Here is a 20,234-nt window from a genome sequence, read left to right on the forward strand (position 1 = left end):
CAGATTTTTCTGCTCTCCTTTCTTTTGTCTGAAAACTGTGCTCAGGAAGTGGAAAAGTTTGCTAAAACTCTGTTATGATTGCCATCACCTAACCTAATCCGTCCAGCTGTTAGTGTAGAAAGGCTGACGCATACAGAAACATGGAAAATATTTTGTAATGTAGAAATTTGCATTTGAAAGAACGAGATCTCGTATACAGGCGGCTGAAATGAGTTTCCTCAACAGGGTGGCCGGGCTCTCCCTTAGAGATAGGGTGAGGAGCTCGGTCATCCCGGAGGGGCTCCGAGTAGAGCCGCTGCTCCTCCGCATCGAGAGGAACCAGTTGAAGTGGCTCGGACATCTGGTTAGGATTCCTCCTGGACCTCCCTGGTGAGGTGTTCCAGGCACGTCCCTCTGGGAGGAGACCCCAGGGAAGACCCAGGACACGCTGGAGGGATTATATCTCTCGGCTGGCCTGGGAACGCCTCGGGATCCCCCCGCAGAGTTGGCAAATGTGGCTGGGGAGAGGGAAGTCTGGGCTTCCCTGCTTAGGCTGCTGCCCCCGTGACCTGACTCCGGATAAGTGGCAAAAGATGGATGGATTTGCATTTGTGGGCCGATTTACCTGATCCTTTCATTCATTCATTTTCTGAACCGCTTAATCCAATTCAGGGTCGCGGGGAAGCTGGAGCCTATCCAAGCTGGCTTTGGGCAACAGCCAGGGTACACCCTGGACAGCTCACCAGTCCATCGCAGGGCCGATTTACATGATGACCACCAATAATCAAAGTTTTTGATTGCTGGAGTAATTAGATTATTGAATCATGTTGATGAGTAGCGTGCAACACCTGGATTTCCCCAGTACTATGATGATTTCTGCATGCAGATACGTATATCTGGTTTTAGTTTTCCTACCTACATCAACTCCAATCTTTTCCATGTTTTATGAAAAGAGTCAGAAACAGGAACGATGTAAGTCAAATATTTATCTATGATTGCAGCTTTCTTCATTAGTAGTAATGCCAAGAAGCTGCATCACATTGTCAGTACTCCGAAAGAAATCCATGAACTGACTTTAGGATATGAGATTTCAGCCATGGACATAGGTGCTGCAAATCTGATTACAATTATTCTCATTACTCTGTTGTACTTTGTAATTGTCGGGTAGATGAACTGTATTTCTGATGTGATTTCGAAATATGTTCAGTTTAGCTTTTGTGATAGATTCACTTTTTTTTTAAAAAAAACAAAAAAAAACTTCTTGACTATCTGCTGCTTTCTGGGTATCCTTACCCAGAGGTAGGAAGTGGTTACTTTGTTACTGCTGGTGCTGAGGAGGAGGGAGATTAATTCACTGGCCCACCTGCTGGATATTTAACCTGAATTAAAACTAAAGGATGTGAGTTAGATTTTTTTTAAATTTAGGTTTAAATGCACTGGGAAGAAACAAGATGAATAAGGACACCTTTCAGGAAGGAAAGGCAGAACGTTGTAGACAATGACTGGATATCATTTCTGCAAACTTGGTAGATATCTCTACATCTGGCCATTTAAGCAACAAATAAAGACAGGCGGTATCTAACTCCAAGATATTATTTTTCTTTTTTTTTTGTAAATTGAAAGGTGAGTGAAGTTTGACTGAATTTTTAAATAACTTGGCATGCTTACACTGTACTTTTTTGTCGTTCACACCATTCTAGTGTCATAAAGCCAAGTATAAATGGTACGTGGCCCTATGGTCACACGCATGCGCAGATAACGGCGCACTGCGTAGTGTTTAAGGATGTAAACATGGGGACTTCACGTGTGTTTTAATTGTTGCACACTCGGAACCGATTAAATTATGCCAGTTTGATTAAAAAAAATAATAATAATAAGGAGACGGTGGCTGCTTTTCCTGCACAGTCATGTGCAGACACTGCAGCCGCATACGCCCAACACTCCCAACCAGAACCCGTCAGGATCATTTCCAGACCCGACGAATTACCCGCAGATATCCCCCAGTTAAATCTGGACCCGACCAGACAGTCGGACCAGACAGCCTCTAACCCGCATGATCATGCATAAAATAATGGTGAATAAACTCTTCCCTACATTCTGTATTCGTTCATATATTTAAAGCGGTTTTTTTTTTTTTTAAATCGTTTTGTATTCACAATAAAAAAAAAAAGAAAATAAAAGACAATGCAGCAAATATGTTTGAATGTTTATTTAAAGCAAAAAATGCTTCATAACATTTTTCAAAAGTTACATATAGCACGGAACCACCACCTCCTTGCACATTTCTGTGAAGTGCAGTATAACAAAAAAGCCTCGGCTGTGTTCAGTTAAAAAACAATAGGTAACAATTTAACGAGGGGATTAAGTTGGTTGACTAAATGTGCCAGAGGGAGAGGTTGAAAATCCTGTGAATTCTTGTCACAATATTGGTCAGTAGTTATTTGATGGTTGACTTCATGTAAACATCGACAGAATTTTCATATGAAGAGATGTATTATTTCCCTTTTTCAGACCAGATCTGTAGTTTTGGAATCCATATAAAGGCAATTATTGATAGATATGATTGATTTAAATAATTTTCCTTACATTGTTTGTATGGAGTTGAATAAGATTCCAAAGTTTATTCATTTTAAAGATTTTTTTTGTCATGGTTTATACTTCGCTTTCTTTTTTTAAAAAATTTTTTTTCTTTTTTTTTTTTATACCGGGTAGGTAATTAATAAGGGAAATGATAAAGGACCAGTTAATGATGATGGTATTGCACTTTATTCCCATCCCAGCTGCCAATCACTGTGATTGATAAGCATGATGGGAAGAAGTGGGGTTTTTTTTTGGTTTTTTTTTTTTTTTTTAAACTCAGGCGTGTCCAAAGTCCGTCCTCGAGGGCTGCTGTCTTTCAGGTTTTCAATGTATCCCTGTTCCAACACATCTGGCTACCATTAAATGGCTCCACCGGCCATTACAGTTCTGCACAATGACTGATTAGTTTAAGTCAGGTTTGTTGGAACAGGGATACATTATGGAAAGGATTGTGGCCCTTGGGGACCGGAGCTAGAAACTCCTGCTTTAATCCTTTAACTTCTTCACTCTGAAGATAAATTTTCATCCCCACAGGGAAAATTTAATATTTAAATGAATAAGTAGTGTTCTTGGTAATATCTTGAAAAGTATGCTAATATATTCTATCATAATTCTGGAAAAATCTGAAACAGCCTCCCTCTGCATGTTAGACAGGCTAACTCCTTTGGTGTTTTTAAAAGAAATTAAAAACACATTTGTATTCTTTGGCATTTTAGCAAGGCTGAGTTGTCATCTGTGTCCTTGTATTTTATTTTTAACTGTTCTTTTTCATGTATCGCTTACTTTACCATTTTATTGTTATCTTATTTTCTTCAGGAATGGTATAATTTATTTTATGGACTGGCGACCTGTCCAGGGTGTATCCAGCATCTGGCATCCCGCTTTAGACTAAAGGATTTAGAACATGAATGAATGAATGAATAATTCATTATAATAAAAATGTTACCTTCTAATGAATAATTACGGCTTTTCAAGGTATTTTCCACTAAATCCATTAGTCGTTCAGACTTGGCATTTTAATAACATCTTTTGACATTGAAGACGTCATTGGATTCAGTTAGGCAACCATCTAAGGTCAAAAGTCAAATGGAACCAACAGATGTGAGGTGTTCTTGTTAAGCCTCCCACCAGCAGTGAAGCAACCATTAGTAATCCAGTATATATTATATTGCAATCTGATAAGAATATAGCAGCATAAATAACTAAAGTATTTTTTTTCTTTCAGTGCTAATATGTTTTTTTTTTTTTTTTTTTTACCTTAAAGCCAAAGCTTGAATGAAAAGCAGATTGGTAAAAGCTTTTGCCATTGTTGTTTTTGTTACTTTTAGAAAGTACCATTAGTAAGAAAATCTGTTTGGTTGACCTTTATAGTGTGATATCTATTGATACACTGACATCATTTTAGCTATAATCTCACAAATGAGGCTGTCCTGAAAAAAAATGGATGGATTTTTATTCCAGGATGTTATTCCAGGATAAAAAAAAAAAAAAAAGGTTCAACTTCTAAAGGCAGAGTTAATTAAAAAAAAAAAAAAAAAAAGCAAAATACCAGAACTAACTTGGGGTTATGAAGTATAGGGAACTGAACAAAAACAAAACCAGAACCAAGAATACCACTTTCTCTTAAATTATTTTAATTTCTTGTGTACACTAAAAGTAAAATTTACACATGGTCTGAAAAGAACCCGGGCATGCACGATAACCTTTTGACAGGCTCTTCAAGTGATTCAGCTTTTTTCCATAGGAATTTTCCGGAACATTTTACAGTCCATAGTTTAACTGTACACAGTCTAAAGCCACAGTGAACTATGATTACATCCATTTCATCTTTACAATGTGCAAAATCCTCCTGGGAGACAGGGCCACAGTAGTATGAGCAAAAACAAACAGTGAACGAAAAGCAAAAGTGGACACACAACTTGGTCCCTTAAATTCCCTTCTGATGATCTGAGTCGACCCTCACTGCTCGAACACTTTCAGCGGTTTCACACAGAATTTACAAAGAAATCGAGGAAGGAAGATGGGAACTAAAACCTGCAGAAGCGTTGGTGCTGGGATGGATTGCAGCTCCTCTCATCTTAAAAAGCCGCATCAAATCACAAAATAAAAGTTGTAATCTATGACCTGCAGGTAAAAACTAAGGCCTCCAAACAAGACGCAGGGACGAACATTCAGCTGGATTTTGCAGGCAGTGTGGTTTCAAGTCCATAAATATATTTATAAAGATTTTATATATGTATATAAACAATTTAATTCATACTCATTATACACATTTTTTTAATCTATTTTCCACTTCAGTTTGTTTCAGAGCTTCAGCCAGTGTTTCCTTCACAAATCATCCAGTTAAAACATGAAATCCCTGATTATGTACAAGACTACATCCTAAATCCTTCTGATAGATCTCGTGGCTGCACTGCTCCTCCCCTGACCACAGACTTCAGTTTATTTAGAAAATAAAGGATAAAATGGAAATCAAAAAAAGCTCATTTTAAAAATTAAATGAAGAAAAGCAAAGTGATTAAAAATGGGCGGGATCATGAGAGGCGTGACGATGCTTCAGTCAGGCGTGGCCTGTGAGTGGAGTGGCGTTAGCGTGGTGGGAAACATCAGCACCTTGGCCTGCATGAAGGAGAGGTCGGGCAGCTCCGCGATCACTTTGGCCGCTTCCTCACTCAGATTCTCGTCTTTCTTCGGTTTCCTGTCCAGCGAGACAAAACAGATCTCAGACGTGTTTACTTTAAACTGAGGAGCAGTGGCTGGGCCACTGACCTGGTGGAGGTGCTGGTCTTCTCCATGGTGGACATGAGGCGGGCGAAGGCGTCAGCCACCCGACTGCTGGAACCAGATGAGTCCAGCTTGGCCGTTGTAAGCTCAAACAGCTCTGGGTCCACACCTGGAAAAAAAAATTACAAACTGAACTTTAAAGTCTGATCAGAATCAGCCAGCAGAAGACTGTTGTTTAGTCGCAGGTCGGTCCATATGGCTTTATTTCTGATGGAAAATATTTATCTCTGTAGTTTGAAATCTCTTCTAAACTATGAATGTTTAATTAATCATCATGACTAATAAAAAGCCACCAGTAGTATTTCAGTTAATTCTATTAAAAAGGGAAAAGTAAAAAAGTTCAGTTTAACAAACTTTTCATTTTGAACTAGTAACCTGCAGCTTTTAAAAACAGTGTTTCCCCCATAGTTAGGGGGCATCCACACCAGGACAGTCTGAGTGACTCAATTTAGTTTGGCAGGGATTTCCTTCTGGTTTGGTTTGTGTTTAAACTGCCTTTAACACAAGTGGACTAAACCGTCTGCATAATGTTGCATTGTTAAAACAGCTGTTTGCTAGGGGGCAGGAGTTCTCAAAACAAACACGATCAATAATGGAAAAGCAGGAAGAAGAAGAAAATGGGGCACCTTGATTGGTCAGGAAAACTTTCTGCTTACACTGGCTCCTTCACCAGAGGTGAAGTGTAAAGAATGAGCCACACGATGCATTCTTGTGCTATTCCAAATTCCAAGCCTTGTGCTTATTACTGTGAGGAATGTTCGAACCCAGAGTTTCTCCGTCATGGTCCTCAAGTCCCACCGTCCTGCATGATTTAGTCACGCCTACTTTAACACCTGATTTAACTGAATGAAATGAAATGAAAAATACTTTATTAATCCCCAAAGGGAAATTCAATTTCCATATAATTCAATTTTTTAATTATTAAAATAAAAATTGAAAAAAAAATTTGAATTAAAAAAAAAAAAAAAAAATTTAAATTTAATTTTATTCCATTTTTAGGCGCCAACTGACAGATGTTGCTTCCCAAATCAACTTACCATGACATTTACAACTAATCAATTGATAATCACATTTGACAAGGGCAGAATAAAGAGCTTACAAGTTGCTCGAGACTTATGAATGTTTTGAGCCAGGATGGGTGTCATGTCTTCAGATGTGGAAAGTATTTCCTTATCATGCCAAACGTGAGCTTAAAAAAACCAAAAACAAACCAAAAACAGCTGAAGCAGGTAACACAATGTAAAAATTAGGGATGTCTCAATGATATTTAGGAGCAAACATTGAAACTAATATTTTATGACTTTTTATTGATACCATGAAGGAAAACAAAAGTTTGTAACTTTTCATTAGCACTGAAAGTGTCTTCACCACATCTTGCATTTACACAGTGGTGAAGGCTCAAGATATCAAATATCCATCCAACTTCACTGCAGTTGTTTTTACACTCTGAGAAACTTTTTGATCTTTGGGGCTTTTGCTGCTTCACAACAACAAATGCTTTCTACCAACCGAGAACACTTCCAGTTATCTCGTTTGATGGCAGCAAACTATTTCGCCCGTTGTTCAGGGTCAGCAGTCTGGAGAATTAAATCCCATCGGTGGGATGTCTGCTGGAACACCCAAAAGGTATGGCACAAATGTACATTACATTTTCCAACATGAAAAGCTAGTTACAGCAGCCGAGCTGGAAGCCGTACACCTGCTGTGTTGATCTTTTTGCCACTCACAAATGCCGCTGACGTACAAGTCACATGATTACAACTTTTAGTTAACTTTCCAGTTGAAAGAGCAGTCGTCTTTCACCCGGAAAGTTGGGAGTTGATTCCAGTTTTCCACTGACTACATTCCTAAAGTATCCTGGGGCAAGAGACAGGACCCCGAGCTGCCCTCCGATGTGCCTATCGGGGTATGAGTGTGTAGTATGAGTGTGTGTGTGAATGAGTAAATGTAACGAGTAGTGTAAAGCGCTTTGAGTGGCTGGCATGACTGGAAAAGCATTATATAAGTACAAGTCAATTTAGCATATGTAATGAAATATAGAATAGTCTATACATCAACAGGTCAGGTAGTGTTGGCTCAGGTCCGGATTTAATTGGGAGATATCAGCGGGTCATGTTTGGTGATTCCGACTTGTTCAAGAGGGTACTGGTAAAACTGGACCCATGCAAGACTCTGGTCTTGGGGTTCACAGATTTACTGTTCTGAGCAGAACATATAGCTATGTTTTTGTCTTTGTTTGTCCTTCTACACAAACACTCTTCCCTCTTTTTCTTAATACCTTATTGTGGCTGGCAAACCTCACTTTTTGTTTGGCCTAATGGATAGTCCATCGGCAGGGGAAGACCCTTTGCCCCAGTCCGCTACTTGGTCCGCTACATCATAGTGCAACTGGTGTTTACACTGCACCAAAGTAATCATATTATCTTATCAGTGTGAATGCGCCCCGAGTACCACAGATCAACCCCCACATCACCCCTCAAAGAGCAAATCAACTTTATTTTTTTATTGACACTTATTTTACGTTTTTAAAATATTTTAAACTACAAAGAAAATTAAATGGTGATGACTTCAAGTAATACACTACAACTTCTGTAGTAGCTCTCCAGATTACACAGATTTCTTGCTTATTTCCAAAAGTTCGGATCTTCAAAGTCAGAGTTCGGTTCCACCATTGTGGCTTAGATGAGTCCCAGCTGAGTTACCATGGTAACTAGTACTGGTGAACCATGTAAGTCACTGTAGAAACTATTGCTACGGAACTGGTCTGATCAGGTCCAGGATAACTGTCCAGATGAGTTACTGAAAATATATGGGGCGTAAATAATCAACAAAAACTTGCTTCAAAAACCTTCTCTCCATTCTATGTGCTCTACGTTTACTGCTGTTAATCAATGTCTTTGGTCTCTTGTGTCATAAGTATGATCTAGCACATGTGCAGCTGGATCTCTTAACCAATCAGTTTTTAAGCTCCGCTAAGCTTCAGACTGGTTTGATGTTGGAGCAAAGCTGCATTTCTCTGATACTGTGGGTACATGAACTCAATGTGATGACAGTCAACATTAGTATGTACACATTAAGTTATTAAATAGTCTGTTTGTTTTATTACTTTCTTTCTTTTAGAAGGCTTGGAAATTAATACTGTGCTTTTACCAGCTGCAACATGCGAGTACCCAGTAGGGGGCAGTATATGAACCAGTGTGACCAGATGGAAGTTCAAAGGGTTGGAGGAATGAATTAAAGTTCTGAAGACCGTATTTAGCATTCTGGTTTCTGGTCCTTACAGACCATCTATGATACAACTGCTTTGATCTCTAAGTGAAACAATAATAAAACTTTTCTTTTGTCGTTTTGTTTCCATCCTTCATATTCATAAACCCTATCTGGTCTGAGTTCTCTAATGCTCCCTTTTGGTGGAATCCTGCAGATCAACAATAGTAGAGTAGAAGCGAGGATAAGAAGGATGGAGTCGATTGGTTAAGAGAATGTGAGGTAAACGAGGAAGCACATTGTCTACATCACGGTTCAGACAGAAGATGCATCAATACTCAGATTATAGGGGGGAAGAAAAAAAAAAAAAAAAAAGAGTATCATCCAGTTTTCAGTGGACGGGAAGTGGTGATGTTGTATTGAGCTATGTTAGCTGCATGTTAGCTAGAAACTAACACTTAATGCAGCTCTCATGTGTTGGTCAGTTCCTGGAAGGTTATTTTCACTTTACTGACCCCGAGACGAATGTTGCTCAGCAGGAAACTCACGGGAAAAACTGCCTTTGTTCAGGAATGTTCCCGTTCTAGACGTTTCTGCTACGATTAGCATCAGAAAAATAATAATGATAATTCATTGGTCATTCACTGAGACTGAATGTGGAGATCAATGAACATTTGGGATGTTTTCAGAGTCAGAACCATTTCTGAAACAGCATCCATCCATGTCCAACCTGACTGGAAGTTACAGGAAGTGTCTGTAAAGTTTGACTGGATCATCTGGTTCCTGATGTAACCTGAACCAGTAAACCCAGCAAGAGGTTATTGTGAGGGTGAGGTAGAGGAGAGCAGCTGCTGACCTGGGATGGAGGTGGAACTGCTGGAGCCTGAATCCTCCACAGGACCAAAGAAGTCCAGGTTTAATAGAGACGAACCTCCGCTAGCTGACAGCCGGGCAGCCGAGGTTAACACAGAGAGAGGTTAACACAGAGAGAGAGAGAGAGAGAGAGAGAAAGGGAGGGAGAGAGAGAGAGAAAGAGAGAGACCAGAGTCATGCAGCTACATGTTAGACTCTTACATGTTAGAGTTCATGCAGAGATGTTAAGATGAAGGATTAGACCTCCGATCAGATCAATATTCCTCAGTCTGCTGCCTTGTAAACTGGAATTAAACCAGATTGTGGGGAAATGGTGTCTTCACATGAAAACAACACACCAAACTCTTTCAGTATAAATCTGTTTTGTTGGGTTCTGAGCCATAACATGAATCCTACATCTGATCCGTTTCAATTCCATGTTGGAGCAAACAGCATCAGCTGATATCTGGCTCCACTCGCAGCGACTAACGAGGAAACTTCAGAGCAGATCCCAGTTCAGGTGAAGAATGTGTTGGTGATGATGGGAGGAGGTGGTGAGTTACCACCAGAAACAGACTGAAGCCGCTTCTTATTTGCCTCCAGAACCTTCAGTTCTGACCGGGTTCTTTATCAGATATAATCAAAACGTGATGGCAAGGAGATCGGAATGGGGTCCGTATGGGTGTTGGAAGAGGGATTGTGATGGCGATAAGGACGATGGTTCGACTAGAGATCGGAATGGGTGTCGGAAAGGTCATCAGGATAGGGGTTGGGATCGAGATCGGGACGTGGGATGGGATGTGGGTTAGGAATGGAAGTCGGGATGGTTCACCTACCATCCAGAGGGTTGGTAAGGCCACTGCTGCTCCAATCAAACTGGACGGGAGGGAGAGCCTCCTGCTGGCGGAGGCAGAGAAGAGGTCAGTTCATCTTAAATCAATCAGTGATAATCACTGACCTGCTGCTGAAAGTTGATCATGCAGCACAAGTGTGTTGGCCCACCTGGACTGCGTCTGTGGAACAGGAGTTTTTCTCGGACACTGCAGCGGGAGCCTGAGCGATGGAGGCGATCATCTCTGCCGCAGACACAGGCTGCACCGGCTCTTTGGTTGGTTCCAGCATCCCCTACATACAGAGCTCATGTGACATTTCTAACATACAAACATAACACACACAAACCTCATAGCATCGTGTTTTCAGCCTCCATGAATCATTTCAGCTTCTGGGACTAACAGAAACTTGTATTTCTGTGTCAGAATGTGGAATACTGTCGTAGTAGCGTTGTAGTGGTACATGCAGAACAAACTGAGCATGTGCAGCAATTTCACATGAAGTCAATACAGAGGCCGAGAGCAGTCGTCGTTGCATGTTTTTTTTTTTCTTTTCTTTTCTTTTAAAACACCGTTATCTCGAGATCACAGAATAATTATCTCTTTTTAATGGGATAACCAACTTGGTTTTGTCGTGATAACAAGATGATTATGCTGTGATCATGAGAAAATGCTCTGTTATCTCGAGATAACGAGAAAATTAAGTCACTATCTTGAGGTAACCACTGAAAAAAAACAAAACAAACAATAGGGGAAACTGAACACTCTCGTCAAGTCAACAATTCAATGTCATAAAATAATTCTGACCTGGTCCATTAATGCTGAAATTTTTCTATCATCATACAGAATCAGTCACAGAGGACAGACTGAGTAGAGACAATCTGAAGAGATGAAGTAAACAAACTGCAAACAAGGTAAACTGAGACCAAACAAAAATCAGCCAGTTTGATGTGATCAAGAAGAAAAGAGAAGAAGATCCAGTCCACTCCAATTTCACCAGTCTGGTTTTACTTTGTTTTTCAAACCTGACGCAGTTTTCACCAAAATCTGTCCAGTATGACCATCAGGAGAAACAGCCAGATATCAACCTTGATCTACAAGACTACCCGTCTTTGCTTCACTGGATGCTCCATTTCGTTTCACACTGGAACCAATAGATCCCTGGTTTTCAATCAGACCAGAGTTCACTTCCTTGGTCCAAACTAGGTAAATCCTTTACAACAGGTTGAGGATAATTGTTCAGACTGCTCCAAACAAATTGTAGTATCAGTAGAAGACCAAACGGAACCAGTGTGAATACATTGTAATGATAATACATCACAAAAGTAATACATCGTAATTTTAAACCACCTCCAGCACCACCTAGAAAAATGGAAAAAAAAAAACTCAATTTTTCAACTGAGGACGGATGTCGTCCATACAGGCCACTAAAGTCAAAAACCCAAATGCAGCTCAAAATTAATACAATCTTCCAAACAAACAAATGTCCTCAGTTTTAACTAACAAGAAAACATCATAGTCTGATGTGTGTTCTGGTTCCATCCAGCTGTGCTAAAACAGAACCTCCAGATCAGTGAACGAGGCTGACTTCATTAAGAGCAGCATTGTATCAGAAATCAATGTTCTGAACAGATAAATCTCAGCAGATATTACTTTCATGTGGAGTTTGTATTGTTTTTATTTTCATTCTAACTGGAGCATTAACAGTCGAGCAGTCTGTCCAACCAGAGGATTTACTCACCAGACCAGCGGCGTACATTGGTACGATGACAGGTTGCTTCTTCTGTCCGGTGAACAGCTTGGGGGGGGGAAGCATAGTTTGTTGGTTTTAGACAATCGAACACAAAGTTTAGTGACTGAACCAGCCATAGATGATCAATATTTATGTTTTTTCAGACAGACTGAACTTTCTACTCACTTCTTAGTATTTGGGTGCTCCTTATTGACCATTACAGTCAACTTTCTATCTGATTGATGGAAAGTTTGACAGGAAGTTGTTTTATGATGTCTTTTAGCAACACAGTAGTGATAGTGATCTTTTTTATGATGACTTGGTAATAAATATTGCTGTTATTACTGATCGTTTATTGTAAATTTATGCTATGCAGTCTCTAAATAAACACTGAATTTTTCATCTGGATTGAAAATCTCCTGGACAGGATATAAACCCCTGGAAAACATCCATAGCTCACCTAAAGGGTAGGCTATCCATCACAGTGTCCCAAATTACACACTACAGTTCCTCAGAACTTGTTGACAATGTAAGGGAGAGATCTGGTGGAGTCTGAGTATCACTGAATTCTGTTATCTATATACAGCGTCTCAACCTTTTATTTTTGGGATATGCTTGTAAAATAAAAAAGCTTCCGTGGATCATGTGAAATCATCAGAGTGAAGCTGAATCTAAAAATGGTGTAGAGTGGTTTCAGTGTGGTAGGTTTCTGGACCCCAGCAGAGACTTACAATGTTCCTGGTATCGATACCCAAACAGCAGAGCAGTGCTTTGTTGCAGTGGGAGCCCCCCCACTGATACCTGAGGCCCAATGCCTCGTGGATGTCTTGAAGCTGGGTCCACACGCCGCCATGCCCGGACCTGCACCGACCAATCAGATGCAGCAGAGTTAAGGACAAGAATCACAAGAACATCTGAGAAGGAAACCTTACAGGTGTTTCAGATTCAGTGTGGACAACACTGAATACCTGGAACCTCAGAGTAAATATCTCCATCTCACCGGCAGCATGGCGAACTTTCCTTCTCCTCAGCAGGTTCCAGTAGGATCTTCAGCGACACCACCTGGTCCTCCAGCAGCTGGGTAGCAAGTGGAGGGAAACTGCCATGGAAAAGCTTCTCCAGACGTCCGGAAAGCGACGGCTGGGGAGGAAACAGCTGCTGATTTTCACCCCAAAACAAGAAAGCTGTTCTACTCTTTGGAACACTAAAAGTCTTTTTTTTAACGACTTGTTAAAAAAATAACTAAACGTCACAGTGTAAAACAGAGTATAATAACCAGCACTAATATAACAGGATCTCTGAGTTTTTGGAAACTTCAGTCAGTAAAAGTTCTCTGTATCTTAAATCTTATAATACTCCTGAGAACACTTACACCATTAATGAGGCATTAATCATAAAAACAGTAAAAACCGCAGCAGCGCTGGAACTGAGGAGCTCCCTGTGTCTGGCTGCACTTCCTCATTGTTTCTATTGTTTACTCAGAAATACAGAAAAGAGAGAGCTGTGAAGTATTTCTCTGTGAAAAATTTACCTTTTTGATTAGAAAAGCTCCAGAAATCCAGAGATTGATGTTGAATGTTGAACACATGAACGTTCCCCAACACATAACATTATTTAGATTCAGTTTCATGTTACTTCAACCAGCAGCTGCAACGTTCTGATTGCTCATCAATCATCTGCATTAAGGACCTATAGAATTTATTATCAGTTCTCCTTTTAGATCCAACTACAATATTGATCATTTAACTGATCTGAGTTTTAAAAAGTTTTAAATAAAAAAAGATATGCTACTACTACTGCTCGTAATAATAATGGTAATACAAATGTTATTAACCCTAATGCAGATACTACTACTACTACTACTAATAATAATAATAATAATCATAATAATAATGATAATAATAATAATAAGAAGAAGAAGAACTCTGTAGTAAACAGAAAGTGAACATTTTATGTCATGTTTCCACTGGTCAACATGTGACCTTCATAGGCCTCCTGCATTAAAGCAGTTTTTCCTGATGTGATTTTTTTTTTTTTTTTTTTTCTTTTTCTTACCGGAACTTGATCCAGCTGCCTGGTTTCCTCTCCAACTGCGGGAGCTTTCTCTTCATCCCGCTCCTCCTCTTCTTGGCATTCCTCAGGAGGAGCGACACTCGGCTCGGTGCTGAAGGCTACCCAAGACTCCTCCTCCACCTCCTGCTGGTCTCCGAAGGCGCTCCACCCGGCATCCACTTCCCCACCTTGGGCTGAGGAAAAATTCCCAAAACTGTCACTAACTGGGAAGTCAGCAAACTTTCCTCCCTCCTCGCTGTCATCTGGAGCGGAGAGAAATCTGGGGGAGTTAAAGTCGCCAAAGTCGTCGTCCTGATCCGTGTTTGCATTTTCCTGTATCGGATCGGAACTTTGCACCAGATTCTGATCATGTTGGACATCAAAATCCACGAATCCCTGACCCCCAAATGAGCCAGCGTCTCCAAAGTCCCCAAAGTCCCCAAAATCCTCGTCATCCTCAGCGGGCACCGCCGTTTCACCCTGCAGAGGTGGAGACGGCGCCGAGCCCGTGGTGCTGATATCACCGTACTCCTCCAGGGCATCGGTGGACAGGGGATGGCCAAACGATGTCTCTGTCTCCGTTTCCGTCTCAGAGCCCTTTTCATCTGTCGGCCCTGCCTCGCTGTCCTCAGGTCCGTCAGGTGACAAATCACCACAATCCGGCACCTCTTGGATCCCGTCCGTCCTGTTCAGAGACGGAGAGTTGTTCGTATAAACAGCATCCAAGGTGGAGCCCTGTGGCGGACAGGCCTCGTCCCTTTGTAGTGAGTCTGTATGAAGGTCCCCGTCACAGGGGCCGTCCGGATCAGGAGCACATGGGGGATCAGAGCCCAGTGGGTCGGCTTCAGTTCTATTTGTGTCCCTGATATTGTCCTTTGAGACGGTTCCCTGCTCTGCGTTAGAGTGCTGATCAGAACCCTCCGTGGGACGGTCCTCCGCCAGGTCTGCGTCTACGTCTGCCATCTGGTAAACGTGTCCATCAGAGCTGGAATAAGCAGCAAAGTCTGCAAAACTGTTCTCTGTGCCAATGTCGGGGACGTTGCCCGTGTCCTCTGTGGACATTTCTTTTATGTGAAAGTTAACAGAGTTTTGTGAGGAGGGGCTTCCCTGAACATCGAAGCTTACAAACCCATTTGTTAGCCCCTCCGGGCCCTTGCCATTACAGTCTGAGACCACCTTCTTCATCTCAGTTCTTTCTGAGGGCCCACTGCTCAGGCAGCTGACCGGCCCCACACCATTGGCCTTGGACAGCTCGTTCCCGGACCGGTGGGTTAATCCCACCACCCCCCTGTTGCCAAGGAGCTCAGGTGGCGACGTAGCAGTCAGTGCTTGGCTCTGGTTGAATGTAGTAGGGGTATCAAACTCTGACAAACTGATGCTATTTGGGACACCAGAGAAGGTACCAAAGTCTCCAAACTCGTCGTCCTCTTCCTCTGCACCGTCCTCCATCGGTGGCGGTGAGGAGGAGAACATGCGAATCACGTCTGGCTCCATGATTCTCGGCCGATTGGCGGGGTTACACCTGAGACACAAAAAGAAGCAACGGTGAGACATGTTATGACAGCAGCAGCAGCAGCAGCATCCAAAACTGTGACCCATATCAGGTCATGTGATCTTTACTTTGAACCCTGACGGCATCATGAGACATCGACAGTCAGCTGATCATTGACACGATCGCTAACCAATCATGTTTTCTCTCTTTTCTTCTGAGCAGCAGCTTCTCTGTTAAAATCTTAAATCTGAACCAGTTCTTTCTTTCTTTGGACTCGGTTCTTTTTGGCTGGGATTATTTCACAGCTCCAGAATAACTTTCTATAGTGGCTCACCAGTACAGAAAGATTAAATAAATGACTCTGAACCAGAGGTTATACTTTTTGAAAAACAAATATTCAGTACAATTTTTTAAAGAAAACAAAGAAGGTCTAGTTTTACTGAAGTGAATGAAACTCTGAGACTTCTCCATCACATCGTCTTTGTAAGCTGCACAGAGCTATTTATCTTCACGTCACCACTCTGGAGTTATCCACAATGCTACTACAGAACTACTGACGTTACAACTCCAAAGGCATCTTTTTAACAGTCTGAGATTTGACAATTACTTGCATAACATTTTATTTTAAACTCTTTTAAAGTATATGTTTTTTTTAAATTCATATTATCTAGCTATATATAAGGCATTGCTGAGTATGTAGTAAAGCACTGTATGAATAAAATGTATAAATGATTTTAATGAGCTTTTAGCCAAGATTTTGGAATATTAATGCATATTGCACATCAAGGTTTAACTACCAGAGCTAATGTTACGCCCCATGAAACTGAATGTTAACCCTCATTGCCCCAGGTGGTTGATTCAGAGATTAATATTCTGACCAGAAGTTATTGATGTACAGATTAATTTTGTATTGCTGAAAGTTTCGAAACAGAACTAAGACCACACTGCCTGGTCTGATGGTGCAGAGAAGTGATTTTATGTTCACAAAGCTCTGCTGCTAGACAGTTGAACGTTACTCTGAACACGGCCAGAAGACAGAAACAGTTTCAAATTATGGTCATATTCAAACTTTCATCAAGTTTACACTGGCTAATGAGTTGCGCCTACATCTCTTTATCATATCAATATCTTTCCCATTATCGAGTGTGTCTCAGGCTTCTTCTTTACCCAGTAAGAGTGGTATTTTTGTTATGCACCAACTTGGTTGCCAGGGCTGATGTTATCAGATCTAGTGACAGAATGATCCATGAGAGCACATACAGGCTCAAAGAGAGGCCCAAGGGTTTTAAAAATGAACAACACAGGAGACAAAGACAAACCAAAATGTTCCACAGGATGCCATGAAGACTCAGGTAGGATGTAATATTGTGATGGAGGGTATAAAACACACGATTCAGAGTAGATTCCTTCTCTCTCTCAATATAAGCTTCTGGTCAACAAGTTTACCGGAGGCTCTGTTTCAGCGTTTTCACGCATTCAGACTGCAAAAAAAGTTGCTTAAGAACCTGAATAATTGGTTATCAATGTGTACCAAAAAAAAACAATGTTAGTTTTTTATGAACCATAGTATTATACTAAAGAACCTGTGTTATGAGACTCCAGAACTAAGTCTGTCTAAATGCACAGACAGGGAAGCTGTTGTAAATACAAATAAAAATAATTGTTAAATCGATTAAAAACAAATAAAAAAAAAAAAATAAAAAAAAACAGGCTCAAATTACAGTTGCCATGGAAACAATAGTTTTTATCACCTTAAAATTTCACACGAATAATTTTCTTCACTGCGCACACAGTTTAGGAAACAACAGCACTTCTGTGTCTTAAAATCCTTTAAGAACGCAAGTCCAAAATAAAATTTATCGTGAACCAGCTCACTTGTCTCTGAATAAGAAATAATTGTCAGCTAAAACGTGCAGTAAAATATAAGTAAACTGACCCAAAAGGCTTTCAAAAAACCTGAAACTGGAGCCATCCAGTAACTCCACTTATACCTGAAACAGGAAACCAGTGCTCTTTCCAGCCACCAACCAGAGCACAGGCTGGAGAATGTTAGCTCTGTTAGCTTATCAACTACAACACCTGTGCAGGTAAAGCATCCGGCGATGAGCTGGCCCACAAACATGCATTTCCAGATAGACCAGTTTAACCACTATGCTTACTAGAAAAATGACCTGACAGACCTTTTTAAGATCACTGAGCCGAATAAGAGTTAAAACTCACTGCATCTAGTCGGTACTTAGAGTTATTAACAAACATCTGTGAAGATTATTTATCATCTTCATCTCAAAAACTTAAAACTGACACTTTTTTCTCACATGTCTGATGTCGGATGTTAACAGGAGCTAGGAGGCTAATGGAACAAGTTGTTTAGCAAACTAGCAGGCTGAGTTATGCTATTAAAGAGCTGACAGCAGTCTTCGAGCAGAAAAGGAGACAACTGGACGTGTAATTTACTGCTCCAACATCATCAACTTGGTTAGCATCGACCATAAGGTTGCTAATCAAACTACAAGGCCGGGACACTGCTTAGATGAGTTTTAAAGAAAGCTAGCTTAGCTTGGCTAGCATGGGCGATATGACACAAGTTAAGCAGATAATGATAAAAGCTACGGTTAAAAGGACGATTATAATGCTACACGGAAAGACGTCATATTAATTCAAATGCATAGTAAAGCCGCAGACAAACACAGGTGGGAAGTCAACTACCTGAGCTAACTACGTATCTAGCTAACCCGTACAGCTAGCCTTAGCGTTAGCCTTCCCAGCCGGGTGTTTGACAGCAGGTGTGCCCGTGAACCGGAGTAGGAGCTGGACTCACCGTGAGACGCTGGCCGCAGATGTCCATGACTGGCGAGAAGACGGCCCTGCCCACAGGTTGTCAAATCCGGCTGGCTGGACAGGTAGGACGGCTAAAAGTGAAGGCTGAGTCAGCCGGCTGCTGATGCTGCTGTCCTGCCTCAGTATCCCCCAGCATGCACCGCTCGGTGAGCAGTTCACGTCTACACAAACTTTCCACGTGAAACAGGTAGTTCAGACTGAGCGCACGAGTACTTTATGAGGCAAAACAAGACATTTTACATGAAAGGAAATGTCTTTTCTGGAATTTTAGTTTGATAATATGACCATTTTGTTATCTATCCCAGGATATGACTATTTGCTGCAATATTATGTGGAGTTTTTATGTCATAACCTGTCTTTATTTACAGTCTATGGTTTTAACAGCCAAGTTCATCGTTCCCAACATTGTTCTTGTTCTCTCCATACACTCTCATTTGGTAAAATATATTTTCCCAGTCACTCTATAAGACAGTAACAGATCTGTTATTGCACCTGTTGCAACTGGAAATAATAGATTTAATTTAATTTAATTTAATTTAATTTAACCAGAGGACATTGTGGGAAAGAAAAGTACAAAAGCTATATTAAAATATTTAATAATATTTATTATTTGAAAAAACAAAACAATGTTCAATTGTATTGTGAACAGTCTGACTTTAAACAATTCTACAATTGAACTATTTTATGATTAATTTAATTTGTTTACATCTTTATTTTTAAAATGTAAAATGTTTTGATAGATAGATAGATAGATATATAGATTTATTTCAGTTAAGAGAGAGTATTTAGTCAGAGAGGAACATTCATGTAAAAAAAAAAAGAAATGAAAAATAGCCATGAGAAATACTAAACTCCATTGTATTTCTTTGAGAGGAGTTAAACTCTGGAACAGCTGTAGTGAAGAAGTAAAAACATGTCAGTTAAGATGAACATTTAAACAAAAGATAAAAGATTATTTAATTAAAAGATATAGGGATTTAGGGATATTTTTTAAAAGAAATGTTATTGTATATTGTGATTTACTGTGTGTATTACCACCGTGTACTGTTTAGGTTTTATTGTAATGGAATATAATGTGTATTACTATTCAAAGATTCAGTGAAAGTGTTATTGATAAGGGGTTTTTGGACCAGGTAAGCGCTCAACTTCTCCAAAACCCCTTTCGATCTTAAGAAGCATGTTTTGTTTGTTGTAACCAATATTTGTTCTTTTTAAAAGTTTTTTTAGTTCAAAATAAATTCTGATAAAAAGATAGATATTTTGATAGAAAGATACTCTTTGTGAATATATAATAAAAATCTATTGATTTATTAATTAAGAGCATTCAATATTAGTTACAACCTTTGGCATATTTATTTATTTATTTATTTTTTTTATAAAATGTATGACTTCATTAATATATGAACTTTACACGTAAAATATTGTATGTTATATTGTTATTTCTTGGTTTTTTTTGTTTATTTGTTTAAGATATGTATTTATTCACACATTCGTCAGTTTCCAGATGATAATAAATCTACAAAACCACTTAGCATTTAAAAATCTAGTACTTCACGTGATGAATGGAGTAACTTTCCCAGATAGTGACTTCATTTTAAATGTACACCAGTGTATATTTCCATGTGTAATAAATCAAGTTATCCCCTTTCTTTGTAAATAGTTCACATTTAAACATAAATACAGAAATTTCACATGAACACATTGAAATTATTTTAACAAAAATATGAAATTTACTTTTGTTAAATATCATAGATACTTTTTAAAACATATTAGTTATCCATCCATCCATCCATCCGTCCATCCATTTCTAATTGCTTTGTCCAATTCAGGGTTACAGGAATCTAGAACCTATCCCAGCAACCATCAGGCGAGAGGCAGTCAGGTGTTC

The 20,234-nt window shown here is 39.9% G+C and overlaps 1 protein-coding gene across 3 annotated transcripts; it reads right to left on the reverse strand.

Moving 5' to 3' along the window:
• Window positions 1-4,239: 4,239 nt before the first annotated feature.
• Window positions 4,240-18,456, reverse strand: aftpha (aftiphilin a). Of its 3 annotated transcripts, none has more exons than XM_079261655.1 (9): window positions 18,327-18,456; window positions 14,020-15,538; window positions 12,965-13,104; window positions 12,696-12,825; window positions 11,974-12,030; window positions 10,405-10,527; window positions 10,239-10,299; window positions 5,329-5,452; window positions 4,240-5,257 (listed from the first exon to the last, which is right to left on the reverse strand). In XM_079261655.1, exons 2-9 carry the CDS (start codon window positions 15,508-15,510, stop codon window positions 5,116-5,118), a joined length of 2,268 nt encoding a protein of 755 aa, XP_079117781.1. In that variant the 5' UTR covers window positions 15,511-15,538; window positions 18,327-18,456; the 3' UTR covers window positions 4,240-5,115. The 3 variants fall into 3 exon arrangements, with proteins under 3 accessions (XP_079117781.1, XP_079117779.1, XP_079117780.1); XM_079261653.1 differs by having other exon boundaries at window positions 10,239-10,302; XM_079261654.1 differs by lacking the exon at window positions 18,327-18,456 and adding an exon at window positions 17,445-17,535 and having other exon boundaries at window positions 10,239-10,302.
• Between the last annotated feature and the right edge of the window lie 1,778 nt (window positions 18,457-20,234).

This window comes from Telmatherina bonti, assembly GCF_933228915.1.
Source record: "Telmatherina bonti genome assembly, chromosome: 3".
NCBI lineage: Eukaryota > Metazoa > Chordata > Actinopteri > Atheriniformes > Telmatherinidae > Telmatherina > Telmatherina bonti.